Genomic DNA, 20,821 nt, shown 5'->3' on the forward strand with positions numbered 1-20,821 from the left:
TATTTGTTTTCCTATTTATATATACATTTTATTTTATTTTAACAAATAGTTAGAATCACGAATAACTACAAAAAATATAAATGATGCATGTTACGATAAAAAATATCTCAACTTTAAATACAAAAATAACATACGTTTTAGAATCGCTGTTACATATACAGGCATACCGCTCTGGATTCGATTATGTGATTAAAAAAAGGTTTAATCAACAAATTTAGTTTTCATTACCAAAGATAGTAGTATAGTACTACTCAATTAATGCTGGATACTGAAATTTTGAAGCTTGTTAAACGTTGGGCAGATAGACCAGCATTAAAAATTGTGATCTCTTGATTAAATCTTGTTTTAAATGTATATGAGTATACCTCTTTAATAACTATTTTTATGTGATTCATTAATTATGTCGGATTATTTATTAATAATACGGCGTTCTACATATAAAATTTATGTATACATAAATAATACTATACACATGATCCCTTACAAGTTTCATAATGTCTACTAAAAGGTCCTTAGCTTTTGTTTTCTTCTTGATTCCATATTATATACTACATGATATATAAAACAATATTCAGCCAATATAAGAAAAACAAGGGTATTCTTTATAGATATGTGATGATTGGGGAACAACCTTGAGGAAATTCCTCAGTCTAACACCATTACAACTATATAAAAACAAATTTGTGGGCTATATGTGTTTGTTATGTTTACATATAGTCTGTACCATGGTCGATAATGTTAACACTTTTTTTTTTTTTTATTATAACGTTCATAAACATATGTCATCTAGGGATCTTTCGGTGATCAGCAAAAAATCAAATAATAAGTATTATGCAAATATTATGGAAAAAAAAAAAGAGTATGGTTTATGAACGTCGGCGATCATCCCGCTAGTAAATCCAAATTTTGTTGTTCCACTTTTAATTTTCTTTTGCCATTCTATTTATATGGTATCTTAAATCATATTCATATAAGTATCGTAATGAATACAGAATACGAATACGTATACTACTCGTGTAGTTAATCATAAAGAGAGAGAGAGAGAGTAAAATGTGTGTTGACCGCATGGGAAGAAGAGAGAGATGTAGGTTGAATCTGAAACCAGGACGTGTGGGCGTGATTCTCACCCATCCCCCGCGGATCCCGCTGACACCCGACCCGAACCGATCCGGGTGGGTGGACATCGGACTAACCACTCGCATCTCACGTTTTTTGTCTTCACTTGAAATCCAATTAGGATGGGCCATGTGGCTCTGAAACCCATGTTAAGATATTCTAAACTAATTGCTTTTTGAAAAAACCAAAATCTGCAACCATTAATACCACTTGGATCATTACTCACTAAAGCCTAATTAACATGTTATGTAAACCCCCATTTTGTAGTTATCAAGAAATTTTGAGAATAACTAAATCTTTTTTTTCTTTTGCTTAAAGGAATAACTAGACATTTGGACTGTTGTGTGTGTATAATCTCTTAGCTCAGTGAATTGCATATGCTCATTAATGTTCACATCTTACCTTTTCTTATCATGTGTATATAAGTTCATTATTTTAATCGAATTGAGATATATAGCTGACGATGATAATCACATGATTGTCACTATAAAATCGAATTTTAATCCATATAAGTAATTCATTTGGAATGTAAGACATAATTATTAACCAATTAATATTTTTCGAAAAGCTATGGACTGTTGTGTGTATTATCTCTTAGCTCTCAGTGTCATATTAAATCGAGACAGCATAATTGTATGTGATAATATAAAAAGAGGAAATTAGTATTTCCAAATTGCTATATTAAGTATATATCCATTTATAAGTATAAGATTACATTGATAAACAATTTAGGAGGCATTTGATATAATTATCTTCAAAATATTCATGAATATAATTCACTATGTAATCGGTTATTTAAAGTCACTCAACATAACTATAACGTAACCTGTTGACAAAAAAAAAAAACTATAACGTAACCTATGTACTAGTCTCTATAAATATGAAATAGTTTTGTAAGAAAACGAAAGAACAAAACACAAGCAGTGACATGCAGTCTCTTATAAATAATTGTTGGTAGGGTATTTTTAGAAACTCTGTTTTCAGAAAATTTATAAATCTTGTAGAAAGAATGTAACTTTCTCAATCAGATTCGCAAACTATGGAATATGAAAATATCGGTTAAGTAGAAATGAAAAGCTAATGGTTTGATTTAAGTGAGAGATAAGGACGGACGTGTAATATAGACAAAAGCAAAACATAGCTCGATGCATTTTTTTGGCACCCAATAACTTTTTAATCTATTACGTAAATCCATATCGGAATTTGTCATATATGCTTTGCTTTTTTGGATATGTGACCTTATGTGAATATATATAACTCGTATGAAAAGGCACTCAAGCTTAAGGACATATAACTCGCAATGGACAAGTTCTTTATGGCTAAAATGTTGAAGACAAAAGATATGTCATCTATTCAATTATATATTACAAGATATTACCAAATGTCATTTTCTAACCTAATCAATCAAGTTGGTGTTTATCATCACCTTAACAAAAAAAACATCATTCGTCTAAATCTTGCGTACCATTCCATATTCACCCGAGACTTATAACTCTATTGAAAGTTTTTTTTTTTTTTTACCTATCTACGAATATATAACCACTGAAATCAAGAACCGTAAAAAAAAAAAAAAAAAGAATAAGTAATTATGCGAGCCACCCCGAGTAATCTGTATAGAAAAAAATTGAAAAAAAAAAAGAGATTAAAAAGAATGGACCACAGGTCCACAGCCGAGGTTGTCATGTGATGGACAGCGATTTACTTGGAATTATTAATTATCTTTGATCTTCTTTTGAAACGAACATATGCCTCGAGAACTCGGTGCCAAAATGTCAACGATTCTCTTAACATCAACTTAAGCATCAAAGCACGACGCATTTGGATTATTTAATTAAATGTTATTACAATCATAATCTTCTCTCATTAATTTTTGTTTATGTTGTTGTTGGGCGTTGATTATGGTTCTTAGTTACTTATCTAAATCGACCGTAGAAACTATCTATCATCTGTTCTCCTACGACATTATATTCAAATTTATGATTGTTTATTCGAATATTTTGTACATAAATGACAAACAAACAAAATTCAGAGATGAAAGTTGAATATTAACCAAAGAGAGTGATCTGCGTATTCGTAAATGGCTGTCTTTAAAAATGTACATTATCTTATTTCTACAGGAAAAACAGAGAAAGCACATAGTTATCATAATATTTGAAAGAATAAAAAAATACACTAAATTTCAGTATAATTTCGTAGAGATTATGAAAAATAAAATTCTAACAAACATCGATAATTGAAAATTTTGTTATCAGCAAATCTGACTATCATAATAACGAAGGAAACATAGGTAGCAATTAACAGAGAGAGACAAAGAGTCAAAAAGTTATATAATACTAACATTCAATATATAAGCAAATATGGGAGATAAAGGTACAATTTAATAGTTATATCAAGATTTATAGATGCAAATATTTTACAGGAGAGAGCTCCGACATGTAAGGAAGTGCAAGCTTTGTTATTCTAATCTTGCAACATTCAACAAAATGATTGCGTTTGATGTCGCTTAATATTAAATATTGTGCATGGGACGAAATAAGAAAATAAAAAGTGAGTTCGATAACGAAACTAACAATAAGATATATATATAGACGAAGTTAACTAATAACTAGCTTTCTATATAGTACTATAATTATACGAATTAAAGAAGAAAAAAACAGTTCACCTTTCCCCTGGCTTATTCACATAGTGATATAGATTTATTAAAAAGTCTAACGTAAACGAGCTCTTTTATATAATTACATGAAAATTCCCGTCATGTATATGTGTACTATACAACATTGAACTAAAAATACTAAAATACGTCTACGTTATCGAATTTCGAAAAGAAAAAAAAAACCGAAATTCCCGATCTAGAGAGCTTAAACCATCATTACCAGTCATGAAAGTTTACGACCTTATCAAGCTCAACCAAACCCATTGCGACTTGCGAGAGTGTTAAAACTGGCCTAAACCTAGGTCAAGGCCCAATAGAATGTAGGACGAGTAAGAATGCATGTAGCACCAACAACAAAACAACAGAAGTTTAAAATCGAAATTGTGTTGAGCTTGATAAGGCCGTGAATTATTTTCTATGAAGAAAAAAAAACAATAACGTACACGTAAATCAGCTAGCGAATAAGACTTTTTGTTGAAACAGTTAGTGTAAACACTTTTTCGAATTATTTATTAGTCTATTGGTTGTGCTCCTTGCAAATTTTGATATCTGGATGATTCGTAGTTTAATTGTATCATATCTGCTATAAGTTTATAACTCTGTAACTTCATTTTCTGGATAAAGAAGCAGATATTATAAAACTTAAGAGTGTGAGGGGTTAAAAAAGAGCTTGACAACAACAACAAAATGAAGGTTAAGGCCCACGATAACAAAGGGCCTTGCGAGAAAATCCCCCAAGGCAAAAGTATGAAGTATGAACTATGAAGATATCGTTTGACAACTAATTTAGTAAAAACGTAAGACTGAGTTATATTCAAACTTAATAATAGGTGAAAAATATAACGGCAAATAAGATATAGTCACCAGAACAAGTTTGGAAAATACAGTGTAAATGTTAGACAAATTATAATCAACATTTCCTTATAATATTCGAAGAAAATTAAATTTTATTGAGTAGTAATTTAATTTTCCTAATAACAAACAGGTAGATGTAACGATCAAAAGATTCAAAACCAACTCATCTAGACATAGACCGAGACGGCGAATCGTCGGTTGCTGCGGGCGGAGGAGATCCTTGTCTATGGAGGAGTTCATGTGCTAATGCTTGAAGGTCACTGTTTTCACCACCGAGGCCTATGGTGGCAGCGGCCGAAGATGACGATGATACACCGTATTGCTGGCGTGGATCAACGAACCTTCGTTGTTGTGTGGCCCACGCCGAAGACGGTGTAGTTTGATCGAAGATGGAGGCTAGATCGTAGGTTGAGGGTAAGGGTGAGACTGATGCAGGTATATCGGTTATGGAGAAAGGCGGAGGAGGTGCGAAATAGAGCGGTTGCTGCTGCGATAGAGACGGTGGCCGTGTTTGTGGTTGAGGTAGCTCTAGTGATGCCAAATGGGCTTGTAAGTAAGAAACTTCTGCTTGTAGATTCACCACCTATGTATACATTTTACGAGTTAGAAAAAAATATATAAAATGATACTATGTAACTTTCAGGACATTACGTGAGGATGCGACTAATTTATGCCTTGCAATTTCTTGCCAACATAATACGGTTAGTTTGATAAGTGAAATCTCTATCTCTTAGTTTTTTTTATACGTTTAACGTACGTGATAGTTTTAACTATCCTAAAAATGGTTTATACGTGTTAAATTTTAAAACTTCTGATTTCATGTAATTGATTATACTTATCTAAAAGTTTAATTAATTACCCTTCTATTCAGCTTGATTTACTTTCATTCAGAAATCGAATTAATGTATTTTCGATTGTTAAGGTTGTTAAGCCACAATTTATGTAAGGTATTCTAACATAGAGAGTAATAATTTTTAATGACACGCATGGTATAGATTCATCCCATTATCACATGGAATATGGACATGCAGATACAGTAACAGTTAATGAAACTAATTAAATGCGAAGAAACAAAATAATGTTTATACACAAAATAAATACTACTATTTTATATTCATAGTACGATAGAAAAAGATCGATATATAGTGGAAAATACAAAAATTGGTATATCTACGTATTAACACAGAAAATTGTAGCCCGACCAATTCCCGAAAACCAGCAAAGAAACAAAAACTCCATAATTTTGCAATGGGACTTGTCACGACCGTATCATTTTTATATAATTGCATAATACATTATTTTAAGAGATTTCATAAGTAATTAACCAGACAACCATGCCTTTTTTCCTTTATACTCAAAGTAGAAGATTAGATAACCAAGAAAACTCAAGAAAGTGACAAGCTCTCGAAAAACTCTAAGAAGATTTCATTTCATGCACCCAAAAAATTGTTCATCTTTAACCTAATTTACATGACTAGAAAATTATATATATTCCCAAACGAAACTGAAGTTTGCTACTTTGGAAAAGAAAAACGTAACTGTCATCAAAATAATTTTTGGTTAGTTTAATTCAAGAAGTATGTTTCACATATAGTGATTTCCAACGCATTTTAATAATTCTTTACCAAAAAAGGTTAAATTAATTACCTGTTGCTGAAGAGCAAAGATGTGAGCGACGCAACCATAGATAGGGTCCCTTATCCGAGCCTGAGCTTCATAGCAAATAGTTACGACAGCATCGGACCTTCGATGAACTGGTATGTGCAAAAGAAGCTTCGAGACGTTACTGGCTCCGAACACTTTATGCACCGCTGCAAAATAAGCTGAGCCTTGCTCGGAGTCGAAGTAGGGTGCAAATATACATCCCGGCACACACTTTCTCCTTAGAAACTTACAAGCACCACATGGGCCGCCACCCCCACTGCCACTACTGCTTCCTCCACCCCCGCTGCTACCTCCTCCTCCACCACAACCACCACCTCCGCCTCCCACGGCAGTGATTGTGTTCCCACCACCGCTCATGATCACCCTCACACAATGAACGAGTTGTTGCTCTCTTTCTCTCTTTTGTTTAGGGTGTTGAGAAAAAAATGTATTGAGATTTAAGTTTGGTATTGTTTAAAGAAGAGATGAATATTTGAGAAAAGGGAATCAAGAGAGGAGAATTAGGGTTTGGTAAGAGGAGAGTATAGAGAAGAAAGTCTTTAAAGCCACGCGAGGACAAAGCTAACCACAAAAAAAAAGGAAAAAATAAAAGAAGAACGATCTCTCTCTCTCTTTTCTCTTTCTAGCTATCTCGTATTTAGTTGTTTGCGTGAAGCAAACATGGGATAAGCCTCTTCTATTATTATTTCTCATATGTTATATAACCTTTAATGACACAATTATATCATTTATAAATCAAAAGAGACATAAAAAGGGAAAAATCGTTTGATTATCTATTTCCCTTGGAACATCTCGTGATAAAATTTTATTTTCCAAGAAAAATAAAGTTCTTGCTTTCTCTTTATTTACTGTGAATTTACATGTGAAATATTATTTTTGGAGACATCTCAGTATCTCACGACTTTAATTATATGAATTACGTATACAAGATGGATAAATAAATAAAATAAATTCATATCATTAAATAAGTTATCAAATTATGACTTGACGTCTAATTAAATTAGGCCATCAAAAATTATTATATTTACAAAATGCATGCCATTAAAAAATAGTATACTATTTTATCAATTTAATAGCCATAGTGCATAAAGAAATGCTAGGTCTTAGTTATTTTCTTTAATGATTCGATTTTCCAAAATTTGTATAATCGGAATAATAATGCAAAAGCGTACGTAACTGATTAAAGACCTTCTCAAGTAAAAATATGGATAAGAAAACAAAATCACTATTAGCTTACGAAATAGTTAAATTAGTTACGCATAGTCGCATACTACTAGAGCATTGTTAACTCATCCATTCCCATATTTTAACTTCACGTTCCCCATCGATAATTACCGTAAACTGTGAAAGTGAAGGTTAATGGATTCGATTTCGGTTTATTAACGAGATCAGAGTGAACCGAAGTAACCCGGGAGTCAAAATGTCTAAAATCTCTCGGTTTGAAAGGAAACAAAAAAAAAAACGTAGCTACGTGTGCCAATAACAGAAGTACACATGGCGATAGTGATTGTAACTGCCTTTAGCGAGTGAAAGAAAAATGAATGACGTCATACGTCACGTAGGTCCCACGCGCCGTTCCCTTAGAAAGTTAGTAACGCCCCTTTTGCTTCCCCAGTGTCTCCTCCACGCGTCTGTGTTTTTTTTTATAAAAAAAATCTTTAAAATGTGTATATAAAATTATTGTATAATTCATTTTATAAGTTAAAAAATGAAGTTTGTTGTACTTCTAATTAAGAAAATAAAATAGAAAGTTTAAAGTAAAGACGTTGAAGTAAAAAAAAAAAAAAAAAGAAGGACGTTAATGTTTCCATGAGGAAATGCTAACAATCAACGATATGATTAATCAATTCAATAGTTATCTAACAACAAAATGTAAAGCTTGCTCTATAATTAACTTTGAGAGTTTCATATATATATTTCAGTTTTATAGTTTTAGGTAAAAAATATGGTCGACCACGAAATTTTGTTTTGGGAATGAATGCATATGAGTCAACAGACGATTCTAATTGCTATCATAAATTTCATTCTTTTTTGTTAGTGATTGATTACTCGTCCTAAACATCGTCGAGTTATGTAATAGCGTAATATATTATACTAAATGAGATAGGTACAGAAGGTGGAAGTGACATGGTACCTCAAATCTTGGGGATGTACAAAAAGAGTCGAACATTTTCGATCAAACACAAATTAGTTTTAATTCAGTATATTTTTCTCATAGGTTGTTTCTTTATAGCTCATTATGTTTTAATATACACATAACATACTCATATTATCATTAATCACTTGGCTTTTTGTTGATGAAACTTTTTCGTCCACTCGTGCAGTCACGCCCTAATTCGCTTATCTTAACATTCTCGTCGAATTTGGTAAGGGATATATATTATATATGTATATGATCTGTCTTACATTTTAATAGATGTAATTACACACATGCGTAGTTTCTTTTAACTCATATTCATATTGTGGGTTGATACTTGATCCTATCATCCTAAGACTCTATTATTCCTTTGAACTCTAAAATCCACCAGTCAAAATCTACTCAAAATAATATTAAAAAATTATCCGCTGTCGCCTAAAAACAAGGCAACACGATTTGTTTATAAGAGTTTAAGTTGGAGCTGATGACACTGATATACTACTAATCTTCAATTAAATATGCTAATATTTAACAAAATGATCATCAGTACAATCTAGCTACGGTAATTTGACCCGGTTGGTCACTTACTCGTAGCAACTAACAAACTGTTTTTTTTTTTTTTTTTTTTTTTTGCGTGTGCTAAATTATCTGTAAGAATTTATCGTAAAATATATGTATCGGACTAGTTAATTAGCTGTAGATTTCAGTTCAACCAAATATATATGGGTTACAAGGAAGCTTTTGCTCATCAGTAACAGAAAATCTAGCTAGCTAAGTATTAATCAGAATGAACTGTTAAAAGTTTCCAATGTCGTCACACGTTATGTAATTAATTAAGGCCCAACGACTTTAGTCAATGAGTGGTTTGTCTCCGTATTTCATAAACTGACAAATGATTCCTTAAATGTAGAAATGTTGCCTTAGATTAAATTTGTATATTAAAAGAGTTTATGTACTACGTATATATGCTTAAACTAAATTATAAATTATAGTATAAACACAATCCCAAAATTCTTGTAACTTGTTTATGTAACCACAAACACAAAAACACACGCACACGCATACATATGAGTTCCTTTCAAGTCCAACTGATGAAAATATAATAAATGACTAATGTAGCAAGAAAAATATGTATATCAAATTCATAGAGCTTCTTTCTCAAAATCATAAAATAAAAACTAGGAGTATTTTGTTTGATATAATAATTGGCCCCTGGTCGGATAATTTTCAGACAGTGGTTGTATATCAGACGTAAGACCGTTTCGATCTATAGTTCTGGTCGCAATTTCAAATTCGACAATATTGTGGTCAAATCTCAAAATTCTTCATTATTTTTTTCGAAGCACATCATCAAAATTTATGGGGCTTTATAATGATAATGTATAAAAATAAAAATGTGTACAACAGAAAGATTTCAAGCAATTCTTTAATTAAGTAAATTGTACTACTGATCGAATAAATAATATAAAATATATAGTGTTTTAATGTTATTAAAAGAAAAAAAAAAGGAAATGGTGCAAGTTTGAAGTAAGAAGCTCTTTTGGGGGGTTAAACTAAAACATTAGAAAGTTAAGGGGCTGAAAGCTAATGATGTAAAATAGAGTGTAGAGACTAGAGAGTGAGAGAGAGTCTCTCATGGATTAGATTAGCAGACAAGAAACCGAACGGCGCGAGTCTCTTCTCCAACGCTCTCGTTTCATACTTACTCTTAATTAAATTCGAGCTTACCCAATACATATATATTATGGATTGCTGAAGATTATTATCAATATTTTTTTTTCAAAAAATTCATCTTGTTTACGTTGAATTCAGTCCATCTATTTTTAGGAAAAGAACTATGAATGATGACGTGATTTTATATATTTTTACGGGATTGGTAACTGGTTTTGCAAAAAAATAAAAAATGTCTGGTTGGCAAATATTGAACGAAACATAAGTACAATTGTGATCAATGCATTACAAATGTTAGACCATAGATGCAATAAAAGGGGTTTGGTTATAGGCTCACTATTAGAGAAGCGATGGTGAGGTCAGGTAAGTAAGTGACTGATCGCTTAGGTCCGTCCGTGGGACAGTGAAGTCATAGAGAGAGGATACGAGTCTCGCTTGGCCCACGTGTCTAGATTTTACGACGTGGCTTTGTTTTGGTGTAGTAGTGATCTGAGAAGCAAAACGTACCTAGCTAGCGGGTTGCTCTATCGATCTCAACCGTCGATTCTCTTTGCCTCTTTGACTGGAACTTTTTTAGAGAACAATTTTTTTTTCTCACTCGCCGCATTCAAGCGCGTGCATTTCAATGTAGTGTGTCCCCTTCTACAATTTTTTTATTTTCCCATATGGTTGATAGAAATGGATTACAAACATGATTTCTTGATTAACCTTTTATAAGAATTTTCTGGATAAATTGTTTGTTATACATTCTTTTCTTAGAGTAAAATTTAATTTTCATTCGTAAAAATAAATAGAAGCACTGAAAAGATCGAAAGTGAGTTATGTCGGGTGGAACAGAAACAAAAAGGAAGGAGAGGCAATAAAGAAGGTCAAGATATTGGATTTTCAAATCTCTCTGCACGTATGATAATCGCTTTGACTGTGATCGTGACCGTGATTGTGATAGTGGAGAATGGAAAAGAGAGATATTATTAACCTGTCTTGTCTTACTTACTTTACAAATGCTATACTTATTGAATACTTTACATGGTTTTTGTGTTTGTGTGTGTTTCAGTGTCAATTGTGCAACGTTTTGTCGCAGTCTGGTTTATCTAAACCAACCCTCGTGAGTCGTGATGATGTGCTGTTATATATAGGGTTATGGTATGAAATTATGAATCAGTCGACATTTCAAGATCTCTCTCCTTCCTACATTTCCAATGTCTATGAGTTCATGTGGGGATATCTATACATGTATACACTCAAGTCCGTCTACATACGTAAAGAAAGAGAGTGAGTGTGACAGGAGATGTGATAGTATGAAAAGAAATGTGCATGGGGAGGGGCCGCTAGGGCTAGAATATATGTACGTAAATTTTTGAAAATGCAAAGGGTTTTTAGGGTTATGGATGGACATTTGAGCTATATGAATCGATCACACGTGGTTTGTGCTCTTTGACATCGATCTTCATCATTGCGTATATATATATATATATATATATATATATCTTCATAACAGTATACTAGTTCAGTTGCGTATACATACAATCTTGTGAATAATTGTCTTTGCTAGGCTTTCTTTGGTTTAACTTTTACACTAAATATCTAGAAGTACATGTTAGCAGAAGATCATTTATAACATCGAATTTTGGAACCCATATTAATTGTTCATACGAAGATATATTAGAATTATGTACAAATGATGAGTAGTATTCACGTAAAGACCAAGAAATAAAAAAGATGTGAAATGAAATAAATAAGCGGCCGATCATTCAATAGTATACAGAAACTTACATTGACAGTCAAAACCCAAACACTTTTCATTTATTTATATAAATGTTGAAACTAGTTCATCGAGTTGCCTTGATGTAATTAAACAACCCATCTCCTTCTCTCTCTCTATCTATACTATCCCCCTCTTTCTATCTCTCTTTACTTTTGAAGATGATGACCGGAAACGTGAACGGCGGTGGAAGAGGAGGAGGAGAAGGACCGTGCGGGGCTTGCAAGTTCTTGAGGAGAAAGTGTGTGAAAGGGTGCGTTTTCGCTCCATATTTCGATGCAGAGCAAGGCACGGCGAGGTTTGCAGCGGTTCACAAAGTGTTTGGAGCCAGCAATGCCTCTAAAATGTTACAGAGATTGCCTTTGCACAAGCGGTTTGACGCAGTGGTCACGCTCTGTTACGAGGCCATGGCTAGACTTCGTGATCCTGTTTATGGCTCTGTTGGCCATCTCTTCTCTCTTCAGCACCAGGTTCTTCATCAAAACATTTTTTGTAGAACACAACTGTTTATATATATAGAAACTTACAAGCAAGACTGTGTGCATTTAGGTGATGAATCTACAAGCAGAGCTTGCTCATGTTCAAGCTCGTCTTTCAACATTTCAGCACTTTCCTTTACAGTCGCCACAGCTGCCGCCTATCGATCTTGCGCATAACAATGAATATCCGATGGAACAACCGAGTAACTTGGATAGTGCGTGGGAAGAAGAACCTTTAACTCAAGGTGGAATTGAAGATGGGGAATTCCAAGAACTGGCGATGCAGTACATCTCAAGGTACTTACCAGCGGTCAAACTTCCGGCTGGCAATTAGGTCAAACTACTAGTCAGACGTATGTATCGTAGCAATGGAGAGTAGGAAAAAAAAAGGGACGAGTCTCTGTTCCCAAAGTTGACCATTCCACTTAAGATCACTACTATGCCAATAGGCCCATCTTAAGAGATATATATAGCTAAAATTATGTATGCCTGTTAGAATTGGTTATTGCATGGAGTGTTTTTTCGATAAATCTGGTAACAGAGCAAACTCGTTTTAAGAAAGAAAACAAAAAATATAAGATAAGAGCTTATGCGTACCACTTAAGATTCAATTACTGTAGAGCCACCAGATAGGTATCCAAGATGCAATGAAATACTTGTGGAGCATGGAATATATATACCTATCTTTCTTGTAAAGAGAGCTTATATAGTGTACTGTATAATGGAACTAAGGTAGAATCATAAAAAGGAAACGCATGAGTAACGCAGAAACAGAACCTGTTTTGATTAGGGGAATTCGCCAAGAGATTAAAAACAGAGCCTTAAATAGGAAGACAATTCACTACAAACATATAGAGAGACAGAGAGAGTATATGAAAGTGACATATTAAATCTTTGTTATGAAATAACTGCAAACACCATAAACTCACTAGAACAGCAGATAACAGTTTCAATCCTAGTTTAAAGCATCAGTAGGATTCAGAGTTTAGTGGAGTTTAATTGGTCCAAACATATTTTAGTCTTCTCACAAACGATGAGGGGGGGACTAAACCAAAGATTTTCGGAGTTTCATTGGTCCAAACTGATTGGTTTACAACTGGAAACAATTTTAGTTGCCCGAACAGTACTATAGTATAATAGTGATGCTTCAAACAGTTCAACCAGACTGGGAGATACGATTTACAAGAGAGAAATAACTTCTTATGAAGGTTATAATCCACATTTTGTTCCAAAAAAAAATAAAAAAAAATGAAGGTTATATAATCCACACATGCATTATGCATAGCTCTTAGGTAAAAGCGTTTTTTGTTGTTTTTATTTATTTGATTCTAAAAGTAATTTTGTGCAAATACTACTACTCATACATACTTTGCTAATTCTCAAGTCTTTAAAAAATAACGATTTAACTCTCTATGGTTAATTAGGGTTATGCCTTTTTATTTATCTTCTGTCATGTGTCTGATGCCTTATTACTCTCTCTCTCTCTCTCCGACTAACACAGATCAAGAACCAAACACAAACACTCTAAACAAGAGGCAAGACTTATTATTATACTAACATATATATGTTAGAGATTATTTTGACCTTTTGTTGTTCCAAGCCAGCTAGCCATGATGCTCTGCTCTGTTGCTCTCAACGGAAGATGCAGCCCAGTCCCAACGTAATATTTTGTTTATGGTTACCGTTGTGATAATTGATATATATATATATATATATATATTATATTATTATAAAGGAAATTAAACAAACAAAGACACATCCCTTAATTAATTTTTATAATTATTAATTAATATATGACCGTTGTGATTATAAATTTCCTTTTTTCTTTTGAACCGTTGAGAGAACCCATACGTGTGATTTACGCTTCCTTCTTCGATCGTCCTTTTTTGAGAGAAAGAAATCAAAACTCTCTGTTTCTCGCTTCTTCATTCTTCTTCTTCAAAACCCTATCTTATTGTAAGAGTATGTATTATTTGATGATCCATGATGAAGTAGTTTGTTGTCTTCGAATTCCGATGGATGACGATGATCGGAATTCTTCTGTCTCCATCATATCTTAGAGTAGACATCGTTGAAAAAAGCCGATGATGATCGATCATATCGATCGAACGATCTCTGCAATGATCTCCATCCATCCGAAGAGAGGAGGTTCTTAATAGCGCTAATCATCATTGATAAATTGGATCGTCGGTCGCGTCGGAGTGAAATAGATCATGTAAAAAGAAGTCTTATATGAAAACGACGGCGTTGTAAACATTGGGCTTGCGAGTCATCACTGAGTGAGTCGCGACGATGCTCTCAGGTCATGTATATCTATCTCTCTGTTGATTTTTTTTTTTAAAATTACTAATGTAACATTCTTTTGTGAGCAGTGAGTTAATTTTCCTTATTTTTTGTCTTCCGTTTAGTGGCTTCAGATTGGATGCAGACACAAAAGGTCGAGAGGTCCATCCTCTTTTTTCTTAAGATATCACAACACACAGGTATACTCCCTTTTTCCCCTTTTAAAAAAAAAAAAATAATTTAAGAATAATGATTTTGATTTTTAAAACTAAATTTATATGATTTTTTCAACTGTTTTTTAATAATTGTTTAAAAATATTTTAATAAAATATATATTCAAACTAATTAAAGTGTTAAATTTTAAATACGTTGAAAACAAACCGGACTTAGCATCCAGTCCCATTCTACAAGTATGTAAGCAAGGTGTATAAGTTTAATATGTATAAAATAAGTATTGTTAATTTAACAATTAAGTTTTTCAACTATTTTTTGGCATAACTTGTTTAAAACAAAAATTCTTCAAAAAGGTAGATCTCTTCAATGCAGCGGTGTGGTGGAATAAATTTTGAGGGATGTGGTTTCTTAGAAGTGGAAAAGTCTATGACAAGCTTGATTTGTGTTCGAATGTTTGCATGGACATGGCGGCAAAACACGCGCTCTGGTTGCCTGCAACGACGTGACCGCTCGCGATTCTCACCACATCGTATTCACTTGCAACGCTATCATCGCCGAATGCCGATCACGTGCGAAGTCAAGAGTTACAAAGACGTACGCCTTAACCTCTACGAAAGAGGTCACGAGTCCAATATTAAGCCTCTACGAAAGAGGTTAATTTCTTCAATCGTATCATTAAACTCCACTTGGACCATGGCGTGTAGATTTTTCGGCATTTTTAATTCAAGATTTAGAATAATTTAGTAATATTACAATAGAAATCTTAAGTCTTAATTACTAATTAAATCTTCCAATAACAACATGGATCAAAAAACCTTTTGCATGGTAAATTTACTGATCTCTCATGGAAACGTCGAGAGTGATGACAACTACATGCACTCGGGCTTGGAGTTTCACTTTAGCAGAAAATGTGAGCCGGAAGTTTTTTGACTGCCTCCATCTTAGGTATTTCTACAATGTATAGTATTTTATATACTCTCTTTGTTTCACATATTTTACTTAAAAGAACATATTTTAAAATTCATATTTGTTTTTTTCTTCTAAAACTATAATTTAGTACTTGATTTTAAAAATTCAACCGACTACAAGAAAAAAAAGTGCATAATACAAATATTCATGAAAAATTAGATGTATTTAAAGTGCATAATGTATATAAAAATTTAAACCATAGTATCTAAAACATCCTATATATTGATTACTTTAAAGTTCAAATGGAGTATTTATACATTACTTCAAATTTTTGTGTTTATAACAGAATGTTGATAATGAAAATATTATTGAATTCAACGGAAAACGCAAAACCTAATGAAAATAACATTTAAAGCATCTTGCTTTTTTCAATACATGTCAAAAACTTAAAAACAATACAGTATTTTGTAAAGTAATAATCAGTTAAAAAACAGATACTCGGTACTTAGGGAGTGATATTGGTTTGAGATTTATGAAGATTTTTGAAGAGTTCAATAAAATTATTAAAAATGAATAAGTGAAAGATTGTTAAAGATTGGTAAAGAGTTTTGTTGATTAGTTTTCTAAAATCTTGTAAAGTCCTCCAAACAATCTCTGTATTTTTATGATACTTTCCATGACTTTATTTTGTAAAGAAAGTGTCTAAAATCATGAACCAATAACATAATAACTGAACTCATTAACAATCCTAGATTCTTTTGTTTTAATTTAATAACACAAAACTTTTAATGACTTTATAAAAGTCTGAATCTAATAACTCAGATTTGTTAAGATTTTAAATGACTTTTTACAAATCACAAACTAATAACACTAAACTTTAACAGAGTTTAACAAAATCTTGATCTAATAACAACAGATTCTACGTAACATTTAAAGTCTTTAAAACTCTCTTTTTTCAAATCTTAAACCAATAACCCCCGCTTAGTTTGTTTGCGTATATTATTAGGCCGCCAATAATACTTGAATTAATAATCTTGACTTCATATTCGTCTAATATTGTTTTATGGACCATATATATAGAAGCGTGATGTGAATTGTGAACCAAACCCAAAAGAAATATTTAATTTGGCATACGTCACGCGCATTCACTAATAAAGTAATAACGTCAATATATAAATAATTAAATATAGATAGCTGTGATCGATTTTTTTTTTTTTTGGGGGTCTCATATACTAATATATAGCTGTAATCGATTTAAATTGAATTAGGGGGTACTACTATACTTGTAAGGTTTAGAATAGCCATCTACGATATAGACTTCCGAACGTAGGGATCATCGATCCCCCTAAAACTATAGTACTGTTACTGTTGTATAGTCATAGAGGGTGTTTTAATAATTAGACAAATATATTACAAAAATATAGAAATATCGAAGCCTCAAATCACCAATGTCAACAAAAAATGTTTTCTTTTTTTTCCTAAAGATTTTGCTTTAATTTTAAAACGTGAAAATTCGGATCCGAAACTCGAACATCTTACGCATGCTTAGATCAAAAAGTCACGATATCAATTAGCTCAACGTTAAAAAAAAAAAAAAAAACTAAACGTAATACAACATTTTTTTTCGTTTAACGTTGTAATAAAACATCCAGTGATCCAGATCCTTGGAAGAGTGAACGAACGAACATTCAAATACTGTTCCGGATAAGTTTTTAACGGATTACAAGAAAAAAACAAAGTGTTCCCCTCTGCTTATTTGTTTTTGCTATACAGGCGAAAAAACGAAAACTATCAAATCATATAATTGATTAGAGGTTTTTCTTGATTTTTTTTTCTTTCTTTTTCATTTGTTACTTTTTGTTTTTTTGTTGTGGTTGTTGGAAGTTGAACTCTTAACTATTTTAGTCTTACAAAAATAATATATGTAATGAAAACGAGTTTTTGTTTGGTATCTCTCTCATATGAAATTTCATACTATTTATATATGCATACTTTTTGGACTTGGAACAAAAACATCTATGGAAACTGGAATTTCCTAGATTAGCAATTTGATTATATTTAATTCTAAAAATGTCTAAAATGAATGGCCGATCCAAAAGGTTAAAGTCAATTATACAAAGGAAGACAACGAGAAAAGGAAGAGAGTTCGCAACATCGACAAAGCAACATCCCGAAAATAACGGTAGCTTTGTGGAGTCACACAAAAAAAAAAGAGAGAGATAGTTGCAGGATCATGTGCCACGCCTACGCTTTCTATTCCATTCCATCTCATTCACGCGTTTTATTTCTTTCTTTCTTTCTCATTCATATTAATTAACTATATATATGTAACCACAATCCTGCTAATAATATCCCTTAATCTATGCCTAGAACATGCAGAATATTATAATTTAATACATTCATTCGATCGCACCACTAGAAGCCAAAAACTATACTAGTAGTAAAAAAGAGAAGAAGAAGCTCATGATGATTCGTACAAAGAGGATGAAAGAATGAAAAATAACGGAATCCAATAACAATGTTTGTAATAAACGGACATAGAATGTGAATTATTTATATAAATGATCTGTAAAAAATGTAGCATTCGATTATAACGGATATATATATATATATATATTAATATAATAAAACAAAAAATTTGTAATAAAGAGAGAAGAGGGCAAAACGGGGAACATGTCACGCGGATAGGTGTGAGAGAGTAAATGACGTAGGTTCCGTTATTTAAGAACCCCTTCTAGAGAGGTTCCCACACACCAGAAGAGAGAGAAAGAGAGAGAGAGATGGGGAGAGATGAAGAAGAAGATGACAACGGAGGAGGACGAGAGGGAACAAAGCTCGTGGCAGATGAAACGGTCCCGTCCTTGTTGTTGGACGGGACAGGGTTGGTTTGTGTTACGGGAGGTACTGGTTTCGTTGCTTCTTGGCTCATCATGCGTCTCCTCCAACGTGGCTACTCCGTTCGAGCCACTGTTCGAACCAATCCAGGTTCGAGTTCCTCTTTTATTAAATTATCATCATTAATTTGCCAAAATGCGAATAAATTTGTTCTTGTCTTATATATATAGCTGATTGGTCCGTTTCAACATATATAAAGTACATAAATAGAAAGATTGATTATAGTTTTTAAAAAAATATATATAGATATAACATTTTAAAGTTGATTTTTGGATCGACAATTTAAAATATATATATATTTTATGGATGTGAGGAATTTATTGTACTCGGCTGGAATTATCTGTCAGTTTGTAGGATCTTGAAGCTCCATAGCTATGTCATGTTACATGCATCTTCTATACAAAGTCAACCATATTTTTCTATAATCAATAACTAAATAACCAACCATACGATATAAATGTAAGTTGATAATTTCATAATTAGTTTTGTTTATATATCTATTGTATTTTATGCATATTACAGAAGGGAATAAGAAAGATACAAGCTACCTAACCGAACTACCATTTGCATCGGAGAGGCTTCAAATATTCACCGCTGACCTCAACGAACCGGAGAGCTTTAAACCGGCGATCGAAGGATGCAAAGCCGTATTCCATGTGGCTCATCCTATGGACCCGAGCAGCAACGAAACCGAAGAGACCGTTACGAAACGCACCGTTCAAGGTCTCATGGGGATACTCAAGTCGTGTTTGGACGCTAAAACCGTGAAACGGTTCTTCTACACGTCAAGCGCCGTAACCGTTTTCTACAGCGGTGGCAACGGAGATGGAGGAGGAGAAGTGGACGAGAGCGTTTGGAGCGACGCGGAGGTGTTTAGGAATCAGAAAGAGAAGAGAGTGAGCAGCTCTTACGTTGTGTCGAAATTGGCGGCGGAGACGGCGGCGCTTGAGTTCGGCAATAAGAATGGATTGGAGGTTGTGACTCTCGTTATCCCTCTTGTCGTCGGACCTTTTATATCTCCGTCGTTGCCTTCCTCCGTCTTCATCTCTCTCGCCATGCTCTTTGGTACTTAATTCTTATAACCAATAGAATTTTTTTGTTTTCTTCTCCATGATTAGTCTAGAGCTAATTATAAAATATCTAACAATGAAAAATTTAACTACTTTCATTATACGTAATATAATGTAGGTAAAGGTATTAAAGATTATAAAACCTATTACAAACATTTTTGTTTATCAAATAAATTAAGTAAATTCATAGTACTATAGCTGGCTAGCTAGAGTAGTACTTAAATGGTTCACCATGTATCGTGAGAGACCATAGCTCGAATTTTATCATTTATAATACTTATGTTTGAACTGCCTGCTACTTTGTAGACTATTCTATATTTATGTTTGGATATTGTGACTATTAAAAATGTAACAAGTTTTATAACTTTAATCAAAATATATATTTTCTATACGAAAAAATTAAGGAAATAGAATTCTACTTATAAACTAATAGATATTGTTACAATATGAGTAAACAAGTAGTTTAACTATTAATAATATACAAGTATAATGCTTTTTTTTTTTATGTGCGTGTTAAAACACGTGTTTTCACGAATAGTGTTTTGAGTAGTAATCACTATTCACAATAACAATTTACCCTTTTTCTTGTACGAAGGAAATTACAAGGAGAAGTATCTGTTCGATACTTACAATATGGTGCATATAGATGATGTGGCAAGAGCGATGATATATTTATTAGAAAAGCCAATCGCGAAAGGGAGATATATTTGTTCGTCGGTGGATATGAAGATAGATGAGGTGTATGAGTTCTTGTCTACGAAATATCCTCAGTTTCAGTTACCTTTCATTGAGTAAGTAAAACTTTTACAAGGATAATATTAACTCCAAGACGTGAGCATATGTTGTTAATTTCTCTAGAGATTTTTTGATTTATTATGTGTTTTATGTGGGTACGTAAAGTTTGAAGAATTACAAAGTAGAGAAGAGGATGAGTCTCTCGACGAAGAAGCTGAGAAGTGCAGGGTTCGAGTTCAAGTATGGAGCCGAGGAAATCTTCAGTGGAGCTATAAGGAGCTGCGAAGCCAGAGGCTTTCTTTAAAAATTCTTGGGTGATTTAATTTGTGTTAAAATTTTAAATTTGTATATGAATTGAAAATATATATTTTTTTCCCCCTATATTGGCCATTTCGGTTTAGTAGACGCCTAGACGGA

General features: G+C 32.8%; 3 protein-coding genes across 3 annotated transcripts; 2 read left to right on the forward strand and 1 right to left on the reverse strand.

The window, feature by feature from the left end:
* Positions 1-4,554: 4,554 nt before the first annotated feature.
* On the reverse strand, positions 4,555-6,987 carry LOC104699457 (LOB domain-containing protein 18-like). The gene is made up of 2 exons (XM_087512933.1): positions 6,272-6,987; positions 4,555-5,207 (listed from the first exon to the last, which is right to left on the reverse strand). Exons 1-2 carry the CDS (start codon positions 6,644-6,646, stop codon positions 4,788-4,790), a joined length of 795 nt encoding a protein of 264 aa, XP_087369059.1. The 5' UTR covers positions 6,647-6,987; the 3' UTR covers positions 4,555-4,787.
* A 4,944-nt stretch (positions 6,988-11,931) lies between these two features.
* On the forward strand, positions 11,932-12,926 carry LOC104788753 (LOB domain-containing protein 19). Its single transcript, XM_010514537.3, has 2 exons — positions 11,932-12,329; positions 12,409-12,926. Exons 1-2 carry the CDS (start codon positions 12,021-12,023, stop codon positions 12,670-12,672), a joined length of 573 nt encoding a protein of 190 aa, XP_010512839.1. The 5' UTR covers positions 11,932-12,020; the 3' UTR covers positions 12,673-12,926.
* Positions 12,927-18,361: 5,435 nt separating this feature from the next.
* On the forward strand, positions 18,362-20,785 carry LOC104784794 (protein BRI1-5 ENHANCED 1). The gene is made up of 4 exons (XM_010509872.3): positions 18,362-18,689; positions 19,122-19,664; positions 20,265-20,460; positions 20,570-20,785. The coding sequence occupies exons 1-4, from the start codon at positions 18,485-18,487 to the stop codon at positions 20,706-20,708; spliced, it is 1,083 nt and encodes a 360-aa protein (XP_010508174.1). The 5' UTR covers positions 18,362-18,484; the 3' UTR covers positions 20,709-20,785.
* The last annotated feature ends 36 nt before the right edge of the window (positions 20,786-20,821 follow it).

The sequence above is a fragment of the Camelina sativa genome, chromosome 5 (genome assembly GCF_030686135.1).
Source record: "Camelina sativa cultivar CO46 ecotype springtype chromosome 5, ASM3068613v1".
NCBI classification, from domain to species: Eukaryota; Viridiplantae; Streptophyta; class Magnoliopsida; order Brassicales; family Brassicaceae; genus Camelina; species Camelina sativa.